This window comes from Cetorhinus maximus, chromosome 20, assembly GCF_964194155.1.
Source record: "Cetorhinus maximus chromosome 20, sCetMax3.hap1.1, whole genome shotgun sequence".
NCBI lineage: Eukaryota > Metazoa > Chordata > Chondrichthyes > Lamniformes > Cetorhinidae > Cetorhinus > Cetorhinus maximus.
This window is the reverse complement of record NC_135898.1, coordinates 40,072,849-40,095,737: the sequence shown is the minus strand read 5'-3', so window position 1 is coordinate 40,095,737 and position 22,889 is coordinate 40,072,849. Positions and strand designations below refer to the sequence as shown.

The 22,889-nt window shown below is 46.2% G+C and overlaps 1 protein-coding gene across 1 annotated transcript in view; it reads right to left on the bottom strand.

The window, feature by feature from the left end:
• pcdh15b (protocadherin-related 15b) overlaps positions 1 to 22,889 on the bottom strand; it is a 1,616,824-nt gene that overhangs the window by 641,469 nt on the left and 952,466 nt on the right. Inside the window, exon 13 of the mRNA XM_078565941.1 lies at positions 12,622 to 12,792. Coding sequence (XP_078422067.1) covers positions 12,622 to 12,792 — 171 coding nt within the window. The remainder of the gene's footprint in view (positions 1 to 12,621; positions 12,793 to 22,889) is intronic.

Genomic DNA, 22,889 nt, shown 5'->3' with positions numbered 1-22,889 from the left:
CAGTGCCACACAGCAGGACCCCGAAGTAGGCTGGGGACATCCAATTCTCAGCTCGCCAGAGGACGCCCGTCAAAGTCATCACAGACAGGACATCGCAGTCAGCAGGCTGCCTCCATCTCCGCTGTGGATGTCCAAGGAGCACCAAGATGTAGCTGCAGGGTTAGGGCAGTTAGGGAAAAGTAGTTGCACAGCCTGGGCACAGGGGTTGGTCACTTGTACATACTGTTGGCTATTGTCAATAAACTCCTAAGAATGTCCCCCTGCCTGTGGCTCCTTGTTCTGATGAGCAGTGCTCTTGTTACTCAGATGTGAAACCTCACTGCACAAGATAAAAGGCAGGTGTTTCAGTACAGGGCCTTGTCCCTGTGTTCTGTGCAGCCTTCAGACCACAATGATGATCCAGTCTCACACTACTTGGAAACATTACTGATGCCTGCTCCTCGGTGGTGCTGGTCATTGCTGCTAGAATATAGTGGGCAGGCACCACAAAGTTCTCTCATGCTCTGTGTACTCTCGGCACCTTTAAGGCGGGGCTGGTCCCCATTGCACCAGCATGCAACCAGTGATGCTGTGTATCAGCTCCTGGACGACTGAGGTGGTGAAGGCAGGCACAGCATCGGATGCATCTAAAGTTTCATGGCTGCGTCTCTGAGATGGCCCTGATCATGGAGCACAAGTGAGCTGCCCTTGGCCAGACAGGAGTCAGGCATTCAAAGAGGCTATGTGAAGATTCAGGAGTATCCTCACTGAGTGTTGTCGTCATCCTCCTGCGATCGAGCGACTAGTAGGGCCTCCACTGCATCTCCATGACAGGAGCATTCTCACATAGGCTTTTGGCACTGCCATAAGCCAGACTGGAGTCAAAATTTCACAACTGTGATGTGAGGATCTATGAGGACACCTCACTGCATGTTGTCATCATTCTTCACAAATCTGGCAGCTATGGGGGCCTCCTGAGCATGCCAGCGTCATCTAGCCAGTGTGAGAGCCTCATCCCCATGATCGTCACCACCAAGGACCTCCTCACCCTCATCCCCGCTACTGTCCTCCTCATCCAAGGCGACCTCTAGCTCCTCCATCTCCTCCTCAGCCAGCTCATCTCCCCGTTGGAACGCCGGGTTGTAAAGGGCGCAGTCGATGACGATGAATGCGTGACACCCTCTGTGGACTATATTGCAGGGCAGCGCCAGACTGGTCCAGGCACCAGGACCGCATCTTCAGCATCTCGATGGTCTGTTCCACCAAGTTGCGAGCTGCTGCGTGAGCTTCATTATACCATTGCTCTGCTGCAGTCTGAGGTTGCCGCACGGGTGTCATCAGCCACACCCTCTGCAGGTAGCCCTTGGCCCCGAGGAGCCATCCTTGCAGCCTCTGTGGACCCTGCAGGGCTGTGCGAGTAACTGAGGATGTAGGCATTCCTAGACATCATGCGCACACCTGCAGGATGCATTTCTGGTGGTCGCATACTAGCTGCATGTTCAGTGAGCGGAAGCTCTTGCAGTTGATGTAATCCATCGTGTGTAGCGATGGAGACCTGAGCACCACATGGGTGCAGTCGATTGCACCTGCGGGAATCCCGAGATCAGGGCGAATCCAATGACCCTTGCATCTTGGCTGTCCCGGTCCCAGGCAAAATACACAAAGTTGTGTGCCATGGAAAAGAGGGCATCCGTGACCTCATGGATGCATTTATGGGTAGCGGCATGTGAGATCCCACAGAGGTCACCTGTGGAGCCCTGAAAGGAGCCGCTAGCACTTTCACAGCCACTGGCAGTGGGTGCCCTCCATGGACCCTTTCGCCAAGTCCTGCAGTAAGTGGCAGATGTGAGCGACCAGGTCCCTAGACATGCACAGTGTTCGGCGATACTGGTTCTCAGTCATCTGCAAGAATGACAGGCAGTGTCTATAGGGCCTGGGTGTCACTAGGTGCCAACCAGCAATGGCTCGCTGTCACTCCTGAGCAGTATGTGCGAGAGCCCCAGCAGCCTCTTCTTCCTGAGGTTGCTGCTCCTGCCATTGCACGGCCAGGAGCCTCAGTCGCTCTTTCCTTCGTCTTCTTTGCTCTCTGTAGACCATCAGGCATACAGCTGGTCACCAGGATCCATGATCCTGACGTGGTCCTCCTGCAGCATGAAAGAGAGAGAGAGAGGGAGATGTGGTTAGCAAGGGTGTACTTAGCATCCTTTCCTGGCCCTGTGTGACCGCCCCTTAGCGCTTCCCGGAGAGTGGTGGTCACCCCTCGGATGGCCAGAAATGAGTGCGCTGCATGGCTGCCCTGTCAACCTGTGACATGGGGGACACTGGTCCAAACTGGGATGCTGAGATTGCAAGAGGCTGTGAGTGCCCCCAGCAGTGACTGCTACATGGCCAGTATTGGCGAGAAGATTGTACAACTTGTGCAGTCCAACTGCTACACGGTCCAGTAAAGTGGTCGCAGACTCACAGTCTGTGCTGGGGTGGTGGGGGTTAAGGTCTGGATGGCTTGGTGGCACACTGGTGCCTCTACATTGCTTGCGTGGGCGGGCAGGCTAGGAGTCCAACCCCAATCATATCACTGTGGCTGCGCCTGAATTGTCTCAGCTGCAGAGGGATGGTCAGTTTATACAGATGCCCCTACTGCGTGGCCACTTCCCTTGCCTTCCCTGCCCCCCACCTCGATTGCTTGTGCATGGGATCCAATGCCAGGGCAGGGGTTACCCCTGGACACCACCCTTCCCACCCTTCCCACCCCAAAAACAGTTGCCTCTGTGGCAGGGCAGCAGTTGCCCCCGGACCTCACACCCTTGATAACAGTTGCCTTTGAGGCAAGGAGGAACTTCACCCAGGCCCCCTGGTGCCCCGAAGCCTGCAGCCTGCAGGGGTGGTGGTGGGGGTAAGGTCTGGAGGGCTTGGTGGCACATTGGTGCCTCCACAAAGCAACAGGCGACCCTGGCGAGCTGTGGAAAACGATGCTGTTCACTCACCTCAGTTCCCCAATATGAAGGCCGCGAAGTGTACGTCAACTGCGTGCTATTGTGAAACACACTGGCATACTTTCCTGCAGACGTGGATGGATGATCAGGCAGGGTCCAAGAGCCTGGCGGGATGGCCTTTTAATAAGATGCTGATGTATTACAATGAGCTCCCCGCCAACCATTGGCGGGAATCGCGGCCCGCCATCAGCGGGCTGAGTGGAAGATCATGATATGCCTTCCCGCCGTCGTGAACCAGATCAAGCCATATTGTCCGTGCCCGCCACCTATCACGACCGCTGCCAGCGGGCACGGAAAATTCCGTCCAATGTGTTTTTTTTTAAAGCCAGGGCTATCAAATCCCTCATGGCATTGCTCAGGGCAAGTCAAACGTTACATTATACAAGAAAGGTGCTGGGGTGTCAATTTTGGAGAGATCTGCACCTTGCAAATGAAAGAATTTGGACCAAAATCAAAATACTGCAGATACTGGAATACTGAAATAAAAATGGGAAATGCTGGAAATACTCAGCCAGTCAGACATGGAGAGAAAACACATAGTTAACAATGATGACCCTTCATCAGAACAGAATGGAAATAATTTGGGATAAAATTTGTAGAAAAATTGTCTGAAAAAAATTAAGATTTTATGCTTAATGTTGAAGAGGTTAACTGAGTAACACAAGGCTGATTTTAGTGTACAAAAAATAGAAGACAAGAAAACTCTTATGCACAGTTACCTGCATAATTTATCACAGAAAATGCCTCAAAGTAAATGGTTCATATTAGTTTCTAGCTTTTGCATGTCCAAAAAAATCAATTAATCTCACAAGGTTTTTCCTTTGCCTGGTGGAGTATAAGGGAGTATGGCTTACAATGTTCATTAGATTCATAAGGGAAGAACTTGAACTGATACCTCTAGCCAAAAGGAGGGGAGTCATGCTGGAATAGAAATTGATAGCAGCCAATCAGTAGGCACAGGACATTTACAGAAGATAAACAGTCATGAAGCTGAAGGCAACAATTCAATCTTTTGCTAAATAACCTAAATGGATCCAGACCTCTCAGAAAATGCTTTGAGAATTTTGCAATGCCATACAGTCAAATGAGTATAAAAAAGAGCAGTCTATGAAGAATTATTGTTTTAAATGGATTTATTGCATTGAGTTACTTTCACTCCTAAATTTTCAGTTGGCTTCAAACCAAATTGACAACATTTTCAGTGCAATTTGGACTGCTAAGCTTTTATCTTTTTTGATAGCTGTTGCTATTTCTACATTTTAGTTCAAAGTTTCTGAATCCTTGATTTGTTTTCATCCTTTATGAGCATAATGTAAATTTCAGGCAGGTGAAGACCTTCAATCTATTTGGCCAATGATCAAAAAGGCTAATGGAATGTTGGTCTTTATCTCAAGGGGGCTGGAACACAAAAATGAGCAAGTGATGCTTCAGATATGCAGAGCCATCTGGGGTGCTGTGTTCAATTCACGAAAGATTTACTGAGCTTTGAGGGGTGCACTGCAAATTGATCAGCATGCGAATCTGCATAATTGTGTTTTCCTATGCCATTTAAAATCTGAGGTATATTTATTTTTCCTCTAAAATGTACCACTTCACATGATTCTACATTGATCTGCAACTCAAATAAAGAGCCAATAATATTTCATGTGATTCAGTTACAGCTGCACTTTATTAAAACACTCTATGTTGGAACTTTGTACAGCTGAAAATTTCAATTTTTAAATATATTTCACCCAAGTGTTCCCCATCGTAATCACATCCCATCCAATTTCTCCACCATAAAAATGCATATAAAGAATAAATGCAACATGCCTAATATAAATTTTATCTGCATTTCAACCACAAAAGTGGTGTCTGAATCTGATAATTCTGACAGTAATCACATATATAATTATAGATCACAGCAGAAATCACAGAATAAAGAACTGTGAATAACCATATAGTTTGCATATGAAGCCAAAAATCAGTGGGATAAGGATCATGTAATCAATAACAATTTAATCTCATTTGTACTTCTGGCTAACGTTGTGGACTATCACCATTGCCAATTACTAAGGATACCATTGTGGCTGACATTGGAGTCCTCCAGTATTTCAAATCACTCAAATATTAATAACTTCTCTTTGTTCAGTTTTGTGTAATGATTTTCTTTTAAAAACAACACTTGCAATTTTTTCTTTTCTTTAGCATGTGGGTAATTTATTTCAGATGTTTAGTTAATCTTTTCATTCTAGTGGTCTCATTCTCCTAATTTCTTTGTCTCTGTCACATCTGTTCTGACAAGGCCACTTTCCATGCAAGTGCTTCCTATATGTCTTCCTTTTCCCTCAGCAAGGAATTTCCCTCTACAATAGTTTGCAGGGCCCTCAACTGTGTCCATTCCTTTTCACACACACCTGTTCTCCTCCCTTGCTTTCCCTCCAAGAACCATGATATGGTTCCCTTGTCCTCTATCCCACCAGCTTCCACATTCAGCAGATCATCCTCCGTTATTTCCGCCACCTCCAATATGATACCGCCACTGAACCCATTTCCCTTCTCCTCCCCACCCCTTTCAGTATTACAAAAGGACCATTTCCTCCATGACACCCTGGTCCACTCTTCCATCATCCACAACACACCCTCTCCTTCCAATGAGACCTTCCCGTGCAAACGCAGGAGATGCCATACATGCCATTTTACCTCATTCCTTACCACTATCCAGGGCCACAAACACTCCATCCAGTGAAACAGCATTTTAGTTGTACTTAGTCATACTTTCTTTCAATTTGGGACAGAATCGTCCCAGATTTGCGTAAAGTCCGGTAGCAGGTGGGAAAAAGGATGTTTTACCCGCCAGCCCCAATGGCGGGTTTTTGCACTGTATCATCCCATTCCCAGCATGTACCGTCTCATTGATAATGCATTCCCGGGAAACATGCCGGATCGCTGGTGGGGTGATCTCTGATTCGCCTGCCCTGCCTTCACCTCAGGCCTTCAATAATCTAGCCACCATATTTAAAAGGTGCCCCTGCATAGAACTAGCACTCTCAAAATGATCGGAAGCTGCTGCAAAGTCATGGCTGCCAAATGGACAAAATGTTCTGCCCCCAAATTTAGCGACATCTCCCTTGGGTATGCAATCAAGGCCTGCCATGAAGTCCTCTATCCCCACTCTGAGCGAAGACCAGCAAGCAAGTTTCCAAAACCAGCATGGGAGGCAGTGGTAGCGGTGGACAGCGCCAACGCCCTGCAAAGGACAGCCACCCCCAGTGCCAAAAGAGGATCTCTTCCATTCCACCAGGGGAAGTCACTCTTCTCATCAACTCTTCAACTCACACACTCACAAACCCATCACACAAACACAGGGATCTCATTCACTGCCAGTCCAAGGGACGTAATCATTCTCTCAAACACACCTTCATCTACCCTGCAGATTGTGTCCTCATCCCGTCCATGGCACCACTCACTACCTACACATGCCAGGCATCCTTCTCATCTGGCCTGGCAGGTGTCCTGCTACACTCTCTCCATCTATATTCATGTAGGACAAGCTGGCACATGACAAAAGGGAGAGGTTCCAGGCTGGCGGAGGAATGTATGAAATCAAGGCCCTCACAGGCGTTGAAAATAGAGTCATCCAGCTGGCCAGCAACGCTTTGAACCATTCCTGTGCTGACGGTGAGGTCTGCAGTGCTCAATCAAGTGAGAATCCAGCAGTGCAACATCCATCAGACAACCATGCTGTAAGTCAGTTCCCCTGCTCCTTGGTCTCTTGCCATGCACTAATTATCTCTCCTTGCTTTCGCAGGCATATCTGGGAAGCAGCCGAGGGAGTCCACGACCCAGGTCCTCAACTCAAGCCTTGAAGACACCTTAGAAGAAGAATCTGTTGACACCCTACTTGAAGATCCGCTCACAGCTCACCCACACCCTCCACCAGTGCAGAGACAAGCACCTTGCTGGGGCCTAGTTATAGAGTAGCCTCAGGGTCAAAATCTGGTGAGCACATTGCACTGTCTGATCCACGGCAGGCGGCAGCAGGGTCTTCCAAGTTTCCGGCATTCGGAGGACTGCAGGAAGCCAGAAATCTGCTGAGTCCGAGTCAGATGACGAGCCTCTGTACTTGGTCATGTCTCAGTTGCCGGAGCTGCAAAGGCAAGCTCAGGAACATCAGGAAGGGATGTCCGCTGCACCCCTTAGATTGCAGGACACAATGGAGGAGTCCATCCGCCTTCTGTCTGAGGTGAAAGCGCCAGCATGCAGACACACTGAGGTCAACACTGGTAGGATGGCGGCTGCCATGGAGGCCTTGGTCCAGGACATTGGTCCTACACTGCTGCGGGGGCTGAACTCCATCGCTGGCGCCATAGTTGGACCCCAACAATGTCAGTGCGAGCGGGGTACGGGGCAGCTCAAACTGACTACAGATTCCCCTTCTCCTCAAGGAGTCAGCAAGGGGCCCAGGGGCACCCATAGGGAGGAGGATCAGCAGGTGCACATACAGGTGCCATCCACCCAAGTGACTCCAGGAGTGTCCGGCCCATTTGAATCCCCTCTTCCTATGACCCCAGCAGTTCCAGCTCCACAGGCCAAGGAGGGTGCCATTGCCACACAACAGGACCCCAAAAGCAGGCTGGGGCCCTCCAGGTCTCGGCCCTCCAGAGGACACCCGTCAAGGTCATCACAGACACGGTGTAGCAGTCAACAGGCTGCCTCCACCTCCACTGTGGATGTCACGGGAGAGCCAAGGCAGGATTAGGAAAGTTAAGAAGTTGTAGTTGCACAGCCTGGGCACGGGTGTTAATCACTTGTGCATAATGTTCGCTATTGTAAATAAACTCCCAAGAATGTCTCCTTGCCTTTGGTTCTTAGTTATGATGAGCAGTGTTCATGTCACTCAGATGTGAAACCTTGGTTCGCACACAGGATAAAGGCAAGTGTCTCAGTCCAGGGCCTCTTTCTTGTGTAGTGTGTAACCTTACAACAAAAATGATGGCCCAGCTTCACACCCACTGGTCACATTAGTGACACCTGCACCTCGATGGTGCTTGTCGTTACTGCCAGAATGTCTTGGGCAGGCATCACAGAGTTCCATCATTCTCTCTGTGTGCTCTCAGTACCTTTGAGGTGGGGCTGCCCACCCCTGCCCCCGCCCAATCTCTTCAGCATCTGTGACAAGTGACACTGTGTTCTTGAAGGAGTCAGGTGCTGAAGGTGGACAAAAGGATCAGGAGCATTTAAAGTTTCACGGGCGCATCACCATGATATGAACCTGATCACCGAGCACAAGCAAGCTGCCCTCAGGAGCCAGATAGGAGTCAGACATTCACAGACGCTATGTGAAGATCTATGGAGTCTCCTCACTGCATGTCGTCATCATCCTCCTGGAATCTAGCGACTATTAGGGCCTCCATTGTGTCTTCATGGCACGAGCCTGAACACTGAGGGTATGTGCTCTGCCATCAGCCACACAGGAGTCAAACGTTCACAGGTGCAAGGTGAGGATGTCAGGACTGTCCTCACTGCATCTCGTCATCATCCTCTATGTATCTTGTGGCTTTGAGGGGCTCCCAAGCATGCCTGTCTTCTCTGGCCAGTGCGATGGCCTTATTACCAGCATCCTCACCTTCGAGAACCTCATCACCGTCATCCCCTTTGACGTCCTCCTCATCAGAGGAGATGTGCAGCTCCTCCATCTCCTCCTCAGTCAGGTCCTCCCCCTGTTGCAGTACCAGTTTGTGGAGCATGCAGCAAGCAACGATGATGCACGACACCCTCTGGGGACTGTCTGATGTTCCACCAGACCTGTCAAGGCATTGGAACCTAACTTTCAAAATATCTATCGTTTTCTCTACCAAAGTCTGGATCACGGCATGAGCTTCGTTACACTGACACTCTGCTGCAGTCTGAGGCTACTGCATGGCTGTCATCAGCTACGTCCTCTATGGGTAGCCTTTGTCCCCGAGGAGTGAACCCTGCAGCCTCTCTGGACCCCGGAAGATGTCAGGGATCCGAGACCTGCTAAGGATGCAGGAGTCATGGACTCTCCCTGGGAATCGTGTGCAGACCTGCAGGAAGTGTTTGTGGTCCAGGATGTGTTTGTGTGGTAGCACACCAGCTGAACATTCAGCGATTGGACGCCCTTGAGGTTGATGTAATTGACTGCTTGTCGCCATGGAGATCTAAGTGCCACATGAGTGCAGTCAATGGCACCCTGAACCTCTGGAAAACCAGAGATCTGTGCCAATCCCAGTGCTCTTGCTTCCTGATCTGGAGGAATTGCACAAAGTTCTGTCGTAAAGATGGTGTCCATGATCTCCTGGATACACTTGTGCATGGAGGCTTGCGAGATCCTGCACAGGTCACCTGTGGAGCCATAGAAGGAGCTGCTGACATAAAAATTGAGTGCCGCAGTCACTTTCACAGCCACAGGCAATGGATGCCCTCCATGCCCCTGTGGCGCCAAATTCTGCAGTAGGTGGCATACATGACTAACCAGTTCCCTAGACATGCACAGTCTTCGGTGACACTGGTTCTCAGTCACTCACAGGAAAGTCAGGTACCATCTATCGACCTGGGACTAGCAAGGCGCCTATGAGCAATGGCTCGCTGTGAATCTTCAGTTGCATGCACAGCAGGCTCTGCCACCCTTCATCTTGAGAGAGGTACTTCTCCCTTTGCTGTGCCAGGTGCCTCTGCCACTCTCTTCTTATTTTTCTCTGCTCTCTGTAAGCCATGGAGCATTCTGCTAAACCACCAGGCTCCATGATCCTGATGTTCTCCTCCTGAAGGATGAAAGAGAGAGGGATGCGTGGGTTAGCATGGGTGTATAAAGAACATCTCTTGGTTAAGAATGGAGACCCCTTCACACATGCAGGAAAGTGCTGGCCACCACTTGGATGGCCAGTGTATAGTCTGCTCAGGCACGGGCATTCTTGACTGTCTGAAACTCCACCCACACCTGCCCCACTACACTTGGCCAATTGGCAGCAGCTTCAGCCATTGGACTGCATACTGTGCTCTCAGCTCAGGCACGGGCATTCTCCTAACCCGCACTGCAAGTCTGCACTGTTAGCTTGAACCATAATGGATACTAGTCCAAACCTATAAAGATGTTGCAAGAGGCTCTGGGTGCCCCCATCAGTGATTGTGCCATTGCCACCTTTCGCAAGGGGATTGTATAAAGTGTTCAGTTGGCCAATTGCTCTGCTGCCCCCTAAAACACACATTACTTTGCAGTCTGCGCTCGAGGGGTGAAAAGTTCTGGAGCAATTTGTGGCACTTTCATGCTTTTGCATTGCTTGAGTGGGCAGAAAAGCTTCAGAGGCCCAACTCCAATGGAGTCAATGTCAATGTCAATGGAGCTGCAGCTGAATGTTCTCAGCTGCGGCAGAATGCTCACTTTTGACAAGCTTTTCCAAGAGCGTGGCTGCTTTTCTCACTAACCTCCCCCACCCTGCCCATTCCTCCCCCCAGCATGTGTTTGAGTATTTCCTTCAGTCTGTCTGTGCTGCCTTGCCCGCTCACCCCCGACCCCAGCCTGCCATGTATCGGCAGCTTCAGATTCTGTTGTATTGTTCAATTCAATCAAATTGGTCTGCTGCATTATGGCTGCTTCGATTTCACCGTGCATTGCTTTGTTACATGATCTTTCTTATGGCAGTAATGGCATTCTGCCTCCTCGGAATTGCAGGTATCCGGTACATGATCACACCCACATCTATAACAGATTAACCTTGAAGTCACTACTGATGGCCTTTTCATTCTCCCAGCAGCGGATATTGTCTCTCACTTTGCTGCTGTGTCTCTGGTTTTCGCGCCACGACCAGCGGTAGGTTCCCGGCCCACATTAAGAACAGTGCCATGTTGTACATGTTGTTAAGCCTGCAAGTCTCTCACAGCAGTTTCCATGGCTAGTGCTATTCCCATGACGCGCTTCAAATCGATGTCGACTTCTGTGAGTAAACGGCGTTGAATGGTGTCATCATGAGCCACACAAACTAATCGGTCCCACAGTATACCACTGAGTGTGGCTCTGAAGTCGCAGTGTTCTGTCAACTGCTTCAACTTCGCTATATAGGTTGCGATGGACTTTCCCGGGGCCCTTACTCCAGAATTAAACTTAAACCTCTGCATTATTACGAATGGCTGTGTTTTCATGACATCCACTGATTCGTTAAAGGACTTAGAATTGGGCCCATTCAGGGCCGTTAGACTGCAGATGAGATTGTATGTCTTGCTACCACATACACTCAAAAGGATTGCTTTCAGCTTCTCCTCCGAGGTAATTTTGCTCGCTATTAAATAAAAACGAAGGCGCTCTACATACTGGCTCCAGTCTCCCATAGTCGAGTCATAAGAATCGATTCTGCTGAAGGGTGGCATGACTGATGAGTATTCTTTTCTTTTCTCTTAAGATTCAATGCACTCATGTTAACAAGGCGAGGTGCAGCGTCAGAGCTATCCCATCCGCTTCGCCAAATGTAATGACTTGATGTACCAGACAGGTTTCAACAAGAAACAGTTAACTTTATTACAGATAGTGTTCCAGATGCTACATGCTTGAACCAGGTCCTTGACTAGAAACCCCGCCACTCGGATTAACCGCGTTTAGGGCTCATCGGTCGGAGTCTCCAAGAAAAATCACGAGACCCCTGATAGGCAGTAGGGGAGGCTATACCTCCAACTACTACAATGTGCTTTCCTAATGTCTAGCGAGACTTAAATAAAAGGAACCTAAGGATGGACCATTTAACTAGTATTTCTGTCCACAGAAGACCAAAATAATTTGGAATCCCTAAAGTCACTCAATTTAGGTATTAAAAATGATCATCAAAGTCAGAGGAAAGATTATTGGAAAGCTAACAGTATCAAAGTAACAAGGTTTTCATTTCTTCTCCATCTTTTTCATTCTGAATAATGTAGTTACAGTCCAGACTCCAAGAGAGAAGTACAGGCAAAGTCAAAGAGGTTAAATCAAGAAATATGTTTATAAAGGAAGAGGCACAGGATTTAGTAACCCAAGTTTCAGTGATTTTATTGTAGACATTCTCCCTTAAATTGACACATTTTCAATTTGCGGATATTGACATGAGCTCCCTTTCTAGCATGGACGGTCAGAATTTCCTGCTGCAGTTGCTCATAGTACATGCAGGGACTGTATAGAGGGGGATTGTGCATCCCTTGCCCATAATTTTGTGATCCTTATGGTGCAAACATTACTGTTACATTCTCTTGCTGTGCATCGGGGCATTGAAATAGAAAATATGAACGGATGTTGCTTAAATGGAAGCATTGTACAGCAAATGTTGAAATATTGTCCTTTGAGAAATGTCACAATTCCAGTCAATGACAGAGTATATATATTTTTTAATTTGCATGTTAATGGTTAAAGATATTACAGATAAAAGTCATCTTAATTGAAAATTCAAAATTTGGTAGTAAAAACTTTGGTGAAAATAATTGTGTAGGTAAAAAGTGCTTCCATTGTGAGGGAAATATTAATTAATTAAGGCTAATACAGCCAAGCATGCAGGATCTCAATAATTCATTTATATTGAAGCATTCAAAGCAGTTCTCCAGCTTTTGACATGGTATGTTTATGCAGCAAACAATAGGCAAGGTGCAAACAATAGACAAGGTGCAACCATGAATAATGTATGCTTACTGGGTCTGTGAGCTCAGGCAAATTGGCCTTGTATGTAAGAGGCCGGCAATCCCTCGTATTATTGACTAATTCACATGGAAGGAATTTTGGGCCAAGGTCATCTCCATCAAGTACATCAACTGTCAGTGTTGTTGTGCTGGTTCTTCTATTATTTGGATTTGGAGCTCGGTCCTGTGAATTAATGAAGAAGACCTGAATGTGTTACACAGAATTTACACAAAACATGCACAAAAACATGGCATTCAGCACAATGGTCTTTGCCAGTGATAATGCTCCATACAAGTTTCTCTCCTCCCCACTTCATCTAACCCTATCAGCATATCCCTCTATTACATTTTCCATCATATACTCATTTAACTTCCCCTTAAATGCACCTCTGCAATTTGCTTCAACTATTCCTTGTGGTAGCAAGATCCATATTGGCGTATTTTTCTTTTCAATGTAATATTATTGTCCTTAATTATCACCTAGTACAGCTATAGCAAATGTTGAAAAGCCGGTGGCATAATCATTTAATTGTGTGAGAGTGCATCAGTGTGTGCTGTCTAGTTTCACCTGTCTATTGCGCCTAATGTGTCTATAATTTTCTCTTTCTCATTTGATAATTGCAGTCTTCTTTCCCTGCTTTCTCGTCTATTTTTGTTAGCTGATACAAAGAAAAATGACCAAGTCAAAATCAATCAGATACTACAAAAGCAAAGAGAACCAAAGTAGAAATCATATTTCATACAGTTGCCATGGCAGTCCTCACCCGACTAAACCAAGCAATCACCTGCATTCTGCTTGCACGGTTCATTGTAACTATGGAGTTGCTACATGTGCATCACAATAGTTTTTTTTTTAAACCTCCTGAGCATCCACAAGCTATATCCTTAAATAATATCATACTTTGAATTGAGGGCCAAAACTCAGCTCCAATTTATGGCCAAAATTTGGACTTGAATTCTATCCTCACCCACCATCAAACCTCCAAAGGTCCACAGTTTTCCACAGTGTCCAGATCTACCCACATAATTGGAAATCATTCAAAAAGTGCATCACACATTTTTAATTGTGGCTCCAAACAAAATTTTCATTTCAGATCCAGCTGAATATGTATATATATCCTGTCTTTCGATTTTCTTCTCTACCTCACCCTGCATTTTAACAGTCATCAAGGTATTCAAGATTATCACATAGCTTTGCTCATCTTATTGATTTTAATTCCAAGAGCAAATAAAATGCGTTGCTAATACAAGAAAAAAAAGGCAATCTGGGTCCACTAACACCACAAACACATGCACAACTGTAGATCCAAGGAAGTGCATTGGTACACTAGCCTCAGATAGACAGGCAGACAGATCATGGCAACTGTATCCATCTTCAGGACAGCCAGTTGGAGAAATGTTTGTTGGGTTTTGAATTACACAACCAGAAGTAGCAATTAAAGCAGAGACCATGACAACATTCAAGAATAGATTAGAATTTGTTGAGGGAAAGAGGAATGAAGAGATACTAAAATGGGCAGGATCACAAGAGCTTACTTGTGTGGAGGATAAACACCAACATGAACTGTAAGATAAAAGCAAAAAACTGCAGATGCTGGAAATCCAAAACAAAAAATAAAAATACCTGGTTGGACTGACCTGCTGCAATTTCTAAGTAATCTACGAGAGGGCCACTGTAGCTCTAACCCAACCACACCCTACATACAGATTCTCTGTCAACCTCATGCCCAGCCTTACGCCCAAGTACAGTCTCACTTTCCCAGGGCAGTGCGCAGGTTTGACAAGTCTGACACAAAACCTAATCTTTTCCTCTGACAGCTCTTTGTCTTTGTGATACAGTGGTTGATTTCCATCTCCTATGGCACTGTAGATGGGGAATGAAGACCATGTGTAACCTTCAATACAAGGTGGTTAGGGGATGGGGTATAATTCAATATTCATCAGTCTTACTTTTGATAAATGCTTTGATTTGATATTATTTATAATTAAATAGCAAAACAGTAGCTTGGGGAGCAGGGAGACAGAGTTGGTTGAAGCATAGCCATTTCTCTGCAGTACAGGCTCAGGAGCTGGGAGACATAAAACTGAGATACTACAGTGCCACAACTAAGGAAAGCATAATTAAGAGTTTACAGAGGCAGCTTCCATTATAAATGTGCACACAGGAATTTATAATAGAAATGGCTGAGACAAGAAATGCATGCAGATATAAGATATTTAATATTTATGTATATCCTACTTTGATGAACTGTCATGCATTGCATGTTCTTCATGCTCAACTATTTTGATTGCATACTGTATGTCAGAATCAGATGAGCCACACATACTACATGTTTTTTTTCTGCTTTGCTTGATGGATGAGATTTCACTTTGAGCACAAGCCAGGTGCAAATTTTACCCAAAATTGCACTCGTACTAGATGTGTTTCTCTCCCCCTTCAAACTTCTGCTCTAACTCATTTGCATAGAATAAACATAAAATCAGCCCTGAAACAGCACAATCAGGCAATGTTTTAGGATTTAATTTTATTTAAAAATTTTTGCTTTAAAATATTCTGCTATAAATGAATAGTAACTTGGTGCAGTTTGATTAATACATCCGAAAATAGGTTTATTACACAAAATGATCATTTTTGGTCAGAGTTTTGTCCGCACCCTTGAGTAACCCAATCCTAAATGACTGAGAATGATTTTGGCTAGAATTTTTCCCTCATCAGGCGGGCTTGGCGGGAGCGGTCAGGAAGCCGACCGTTGCCCGCAATCGGCATCCACCGCGATTTCATGAGGGCGGGCCAATTAAGGCCCTCCCTGCGTGGATCGCAGGTGGCAGTGCTCAGTGCTACCTGTGCAGGCACGGGGAGGAGGGAGAGTCAGGACCAGCGCGCAGTTCACGCATGCGCGAGAAAGAGCACTTCAATCTCCCTGAGACATGGAACTGCCGCAGGGAGATTGAAGCGCTTTTTAAAAAAATTAATAAAGACAGAAAAATTTGAAAAACACATGTCCCCTCATGTGACTCTGTCACATGAGATGGGACATGTTTTTAATTCCAAAATAAAGTTTTTATTTCATGTTCATTTGCTTTAGGAAACCTCGTCCCACTCGTGGATGAGTTTTGCTAAAAAATGTAAAGGCTGCTTGGCCTTTTCACCTGCCTGCCGCCCGTAATGTTGGACGGGCAGCATAAATTTGAATTTAATTAGCTTGTTAATGACTTTAATAGGCCTTATAATTATCAGCGGGCACGCAGCCGACTCCAGCGCACGCCTGCCAAACAAACTATCGAGCAAGTGCGCAATGACGTCATCGCGCATCATTTTATGCTTGGGCGTGTCAGGCGACGCCCACACGCCGAGCGTAAAATTCTGCCCTTAGAAACAACATACAAAACCAGTTGCAAGCTATATTAATGTACAGTAGTCAGTTTCTTATACATTCAAAAGCTTTTAAAACATGCCTATTAGAGTCCTTGCACCCAAAAGATCCAGCTTACCTTTTAAAGCCTCCTCAAAAGCCTACAAATGAGCTACGTCCACTCACAAATAAAATTAATGCATTCTGGGGAAAGGCCAGCTTCTTGTGCTAAAAGTCTGCGGAAATTCGATTTGAGGTGAACCTAATTTGAGAACGAGGGGGGCACGGACATGAGGCTTCGCCTGAGTGAGACGTAGATTGAGTGAGTAGTGGGGAATTTGGCTCAGGTGGTAAATTCCGGTAAGCTTTCCTTAATCTTAAATTTAGATTAAGAGTTAGGTTCTTACTTTCAAACATTGTCAATTGAATAGCCATTTAAACAGGGAGCTGCCTGAAGTGGCAGCTATCTGTCAATCAGCTGAAAGTAGTTGCCCCCAACAGGTAATAATTACTGTAGCAGTAAGCTGAGCTAGCTGGTGAGTCACTAGAAGCTTTATATATAAGCAGGCAGGTTTGGACCCACATGCAGAGAGGGATGGGTGGAAGCTATGCCTGAGTAAGATGTAGATTGAGTCAACAGTTGAGAATTTGGTTCAGATGGGGCTTTAGTGGTGAGGGGAAAAGTGGTGCTCCTTTTTCTACTTTTTTTCAGCTTCAGGTGGTTGGTGAGTTTCCTTCCATGTCTCCAAGCTAGGGGTATGCAACTTTCTATTACTTTATCTGTGTAAATTATTAACTAACTGACTAAATAAATAAATAAGGTTGGACAGAAATGACAGGGCTGGTGGTGTATCATGACTGCAGCATGTGGAAATCTGTGGAATGCACTACAATCCTGGATAGCCACATCTGCAGAAAGTGTCTGCAGCTTTGGCAATGACTCAGAGTTGTGAGCTGGAGTCTGAGTTGCAGACATTGCGGGGCATCTGTCACAACCCTTAGGTTTGGCAGAACTTTAGAGTTGGTCAATGGTCAGGGACAGGAGAGTGTGTCTCCAAGTCAGGCAGATAAAGGCACGTAGTGATGGAGGAGCCTCAGTCCCTGACTTTGTCCTGCAAGTACAAGCTGCTTCTGTGTGGATGAGAAGGACTGCAAGGTGGATGAGCGAACTGACCATGGCACCATAGTAAAGGATGTCATTCAAGTGGGGGAAGCGAAGAGAAATGTGATAGTGATAGGAGACAGTATAGTCGCAGGGAAAAAATACTGTTCTGTGCAGCTGCGATCGGGAGCTCTGAAGGTTGTGTTGCTTGCCCGGTGCCAGGGTTAAGGACATCTCCTCGCGGCTGCAGAGGAACTTGGAGTAGGAGGGGGGGGAACCAGTTGTTGTGGTCCATATGAGAACCAACAACATAGGTAGAACCAGGAATGATGTTCTGCTATGAGAATTTGAGGAGCTGGGGAGCAAATTAAAATGCAGGACAAAGGTATTCATCTCTTAATTGTTACCTGAGCCACGTGCAAATTAGCATAGGGTCACCAGGTTAGAGAATTAAACGGGTGGCTCAAAGAGCAGTGTGGGGAGAAGGGGTTTTGAATCTTGGGGCACTGGCATCAGTACTCAGGGAAGAGTGAACTATTCCATTGGGATAGGCTCCACTTGAACTGGGTTGGGACCAGTGTCCTGGCAAATCATGTAACTAGGGCTGTGGACAGGTCTTTAAACTAACAGGTGAGAGAGGCTTGGGTGAAGTGAGATTTAGAAATCCCAAGAGAAATGTCAAGGCATCAGAACAGTATATCAATGTGCATAAAGACAATCCGAGTAGGTTAGGAAGGGACAGAGAGTTTAAGAAAATTTGTACATCAGCGAATAAGGACATTGCAGAGAATAGAAGTAAAAAATTGAAATTAAAGGTTCTTTATTTGAATGCGCAAAGCATCCGCAACAAGATAGATGAACTAGTAGCACTAGTAACTATCAATAGCGTTAAATGATTTGTATTTAATCGTTACTATAGAGACTTGGTTACAAGGTGATCAAGAGTGGGAAATAAATATTCCAGGGAACACAATATTGAGGAGAGACAGACAGAATAGCAAAGGAACAGGGATAGCCCTGATAGTGAACGATGACATAAGGACAATAGTGAGAAAGGATCTGGCCTCTGAAGATCATGGGCTAAATTTTACGTCTCACGGGCGGATGCGCGTCAGACCCTATCGGGCATAAAATTGCGCAAGAAGACATCAGGCGAACATCCTGAAGTCATTACGCACTTGCGCTATATTTCGCTCGGCGAACACGTGCAAAAGTTGGAAGCGTGCCTGCTGACAATTAAGAGGGCAATTAAGCCCATTAATGTTGCAATTGTCTCCAATTTTTCGTGGCCCGTCCAACCTTAAGGTTGGCAGATAGGCAAATTGGCCAGGCGGGCTTTACATTTTTTATCAAACCTCATCCAAGGGCGGGATGAAAGTTTCTTTATGAAATAAAATAAAAATAAATATCTCTGGATAGCACTTTTATCAGCTATCTTTTCAGCTGCCTAATTATGATGGACATATTTTTGCAGGCTTTTAAACCTTTATTTGATGATTTTCAGGTCTGGAGCTCCATGAGGCAGCTGTCTGCCTTCAGAGAGCTTTCTCGCAGCGCTCAGCCCAAGGAAATGTCATCGGGAGCCTGTTTCCCGACCGCTCCCGGGCCTACCGATGTATGAGGGGAGAACTGGCTAAGGTTAATTGGGTGAATACAACAGAGTTTAAAACATCAAGGAGAGAGCCGGGAGTTCAGTTTAAAACAGCGAGGAGAGCCGGGAGTTCAGTTTAAAACAGTGAGGAGAGCCGGGGTATCTCTCCCGTGTTTCTTTTGATTAGCCAAGTGGTTTAAATCAGGAGACATTATTACAGTTGAAGAGTACAGTTAAGAAATTCACTTTTAAAATATTTAACATCCAAATTAATTAATTAAATGGAATAGAGATGGCTGGGCAGGCAATGTGTTGCAGCTGTACTATTGGAGCTGGTGGGTGCTAGTGCGATCCACAGTGACCATGTCTGCAGCAAGTGTTGGCTGCTCGAGGAACTTTGGCTCAGAGTTGATGAGCTAGGGTCCGAGCTGCGGACACTGCAACACATCAGGGAGGGGAAAAATTACCTGGACACTGTTTCAGAAGACAGTCATACCCCTTAGATTAATTACATCAAATTTGGACTGTGGTCAGGGACAGGAGGGTGTGACTGCGAGTGAGGCAGGTATGGGGATCCAGAATTTAGCTTTGGAGGAGCCTCGGCCAGTGTTCTTGTCCAATAGGTAGGAGGTTCTTATTCCCGGTGTGGACAAGGGCATAGACTGCAGGGAGGATGAGCGAACTGACCACAGTACCATGGTACAGAGCGCCATCCAAGTGGGGGAAGAAAAGAGAAATGTAGTAGTAATAGGGGATAGAATAGTTAGGGGAATAGATACTGTTCTCTGCAGCAAAGGCAGAGAGTCCTGAAGGCTGTATTGCCTACTTGGTACCAAGGTTAAGGACACCTCTTCTGGGCTGGACAGGAACTTGGAGTGGGAGGGGAAGGATCCAGTTGTCGTGGTCCATGTAGGTACCAACAGCATAGGCAGCACTCGGAAAGAGGTTCAGCTGAGGGACTACAAGCAGCTCGGGGCTAAATTAAAAAGCAGAACCGCAAAGGTAATAATCTACCTGAGCCATGTGCAAATTGGCATAGGGTAAATAAGATTAGCGAGGCAAATGCATGGCTCAAAGATTGGTGATTGAGAAATGGGTTCTGATTCATGGGGAAGGAGAGAAATGTAGTGGGAAGTAATGGGGAAGGAGAGAACTGTTCTGTTGGGACAGGCTTCATTTGAACCAAGCTGGGACCAGTGTCCTGATGAATCATATAACTAGGGTTGTAGAAAGGACTTTAAGCTAATTAATAGGGGTGGGGTGGGGGGTTCAATTGAAGGGAAGTCTAAAAAATCAAAAAGAAATGAGAGAGCAGAGGTGCAGTGTACTGAAGAGGCGAACGATAATCAAAGTGTGATAGCAAGGGGCAGAAAATATAAGCAGAAGAGGGCAGCAGAAATCAGAACCAGAATGAGTAATAATAGTAAAAAGCCAAAGTCAGGCTCTTTATCTGAATGTACGCAGCATTTGTAACAAGATAGATGAGTTGACAGCACAAAAAGAAATAAATGAATATGACTTGATAGCGATTACAGAGACATGGTTGCAGGGGACCAAGTCTGGGAACTCAATATTCAAGGGTATTCGACATTGTGGAAAAATAGGCAAAAAGGAAAAGGAGGTGGGGTAGCTTTGTAAATAAAGGAAGGTATCAATGTGTTGGTGAGTAGTGATATAGGTGCAATAGATCATGATATGGAATCAGTTTCATTGGAAATAAGGAATAGCAAGGGGAAGAATTCACGGGTGGGAATGGTCTATAGGCCCCCGAAAAGTTGCCTCACTGTAGGACAAAATATAAATCAGGAAATAATGGAGGCGTGTAAGAAGGGTGCTACAATTGTCATGGGTGATTTTAATCTGCATATTGACTGGAAAAATCAGATTGGCAGGGCTAACATAGAAGGCGAATTTGTAGAGTGCAGCAGGGATTGTTTCTTAGAGCAATAGGTAGGAGAACCTACCTGGAACAGGCTATTTTAGATCTAGTAATGTGTAATGAGGTGGGATTAATAAGAGATATGGTAGTTAAGTATCCTCTAGGGGGTAGCAATCATAACGTGGTAGAATTTCAAATTCAGTTTCAGGGCGAGCAACCCGGGTCTCAAACCAGTGTCCTCAACTTAAATAAAAGCAATTACAGAGGTATGAAGAAAGGGTTGTCTAAAGCGGGCTGAGAAAATAGACTAAGGGGAAGGTCAACGGATGAGCAGTAGCAGACATTTAAGCAGGTATTTCATAAAGCTCAGCAAAAATTTATCCCGGTCAAAAAGAAGGACTCTATGAAAAGGATGAATCACCCGCATTAATAAAGGTGGTCAAGGAGAGTATCCAATCAAAGACTAAGGCATACAAAGCAGCGAAAACTAATGGTGGGCCAGAGGATTGGGAATTTTTTAGGTACCAGGAGTGGATGGCTAAAAAGCCAATAAAGAGGGAGGAAATTGATTTTTTAAGGGAATGTGGGCCTCACTGGCTGGGCCAGCACTTATTTCCCATCCCTAGTTTCCCTTGAGAAGGTGGTGGTGAGCTGCCTTCTTGAACCGCTACAGTCGATGTGGTATAGGTACACCCACAGTGCTGTTAGGAAGGGAGCTCCAGGATTTTGACCCAGCGACAGTGAAGAAATGGCGATATATTTCCAAGTCTGGACGGTGAGTGACTTGGAGGGGAACTTCCAGGTGGTGGTGTTCCCATCTATCTGCTGCCCTTGTCCTTCTAGGTGGTAGTAGTCATGGGTTTGGAAGGTGCTGTCTAAGGAGCCTTGGTGAATTCTTGCAGTGCATCATATACATGGTACACACTGCTGCTACTGTGCGTCAGTGGTGGAAGGAGTGAATGTTTGTGGTGCCAATCAAGTGGACTGCTTTGTCCTGGACAGTGTCCAGCTCCTTCAGTGTTGTAAGAATTCAGTCATCCAGGCAAGTGGGGAGTATTCCATCATACTCCTAATTTGTGCCTTTTATATGGTGGGCAGGCTCTGGGGAGTCAGGAGGCGAGTTATTCGTCGCACGATTCCTAGCCTCTGACCTGCTCTTGTAACCGCTAATTGTATGGCTAGTCCAGTTCAGTTTCTGGTCAATGGTAACGCCCAGGATGAAGATAGTGGGGGATTCAGTGATGCTAATGCCATTGAACATCAAGGGGTGATGGTTGGATTCTCTCTTGTTGGAGAAGGTCATTGCCTGACACTTGTGTGGTGCAAATGTTACTTGCCACTTGTCAGCCCAAGCTTGTATAATGTCCAGGTTTTGATGCCTTTGGACCTGGACTGCTTCAGTATTTGAGAAGTCGCGAATGGTGCTGAACATTGTGCAATCATCAGCGAACACCCCCACTTCTAAACTTATGATGGTAGGAAGGTCAATGATGAAGCAGTTGAAGATGGTTGAGCCTAGGACACCACCCTGAGGAACTCCGGCAGTGATGTCCTGGAGCTGAGATGACTGACCGCCAACAACCACAACTATCTTCCTTTGTACTGGGTATGACTCCAACCAGCGGAGAGTTTTCCCCGATTCCCATTGATTCCAGTTTTGCTCGGGCTCCTTGGTGCCACACTCGGTCAAATGCAGCCTTGATGTCAAGGACAGTCACCCTCAACTCACATCAAAGAGTTCAGCTCTATTGTCCATGTTTAAACCAAGTCTTTAACAAGCTCAGGTGCTGAGTGGCCCTAGTGGAACCCAAAGTGGGCATCAGTGAACTGGTTATTGCTAAGCAAGTGCCGCTTGATAGCACTGTTGATGACCCCTTCCATTACTTTACTGATGATGGAGGGTAGACTGATGGGGCGGTAATTGGCCAGGTTGGATTTGTCCTGCTTTTTGTGTACAGGACATACCTGGGCAATTTTCCACATAACCAGGTAGATGCCAGTGTTGTAGCTGTACTGGAACAGCTTGGCTAAGAGCGTGGCAAGTTCTGGAGCACAAGTCTTCAGTACTACTGCCGGAATGTTGTCAGGACCCATAGCCTTTGCAGTATCCAGAGCCTTCAGCCATTTCTTGATATCACGTGGAGCGAATCAAATTGGCTGAAAGCTGGCATCTTTCTGGGGACCTCCAGAGGAGGCCAAGATGGATCATCCACTCAGCACTTCTGGCTGAAGATTGTTGCAAATGCTTCAGCCTTATCTTTTGCATTGGAATGCTGGGCTCCTCCATCATTGAGGATATTTGCAGAGCCACCTTCTCCAGTGAGTTGCTTAATTGCCCACCACCATTCATGACTAG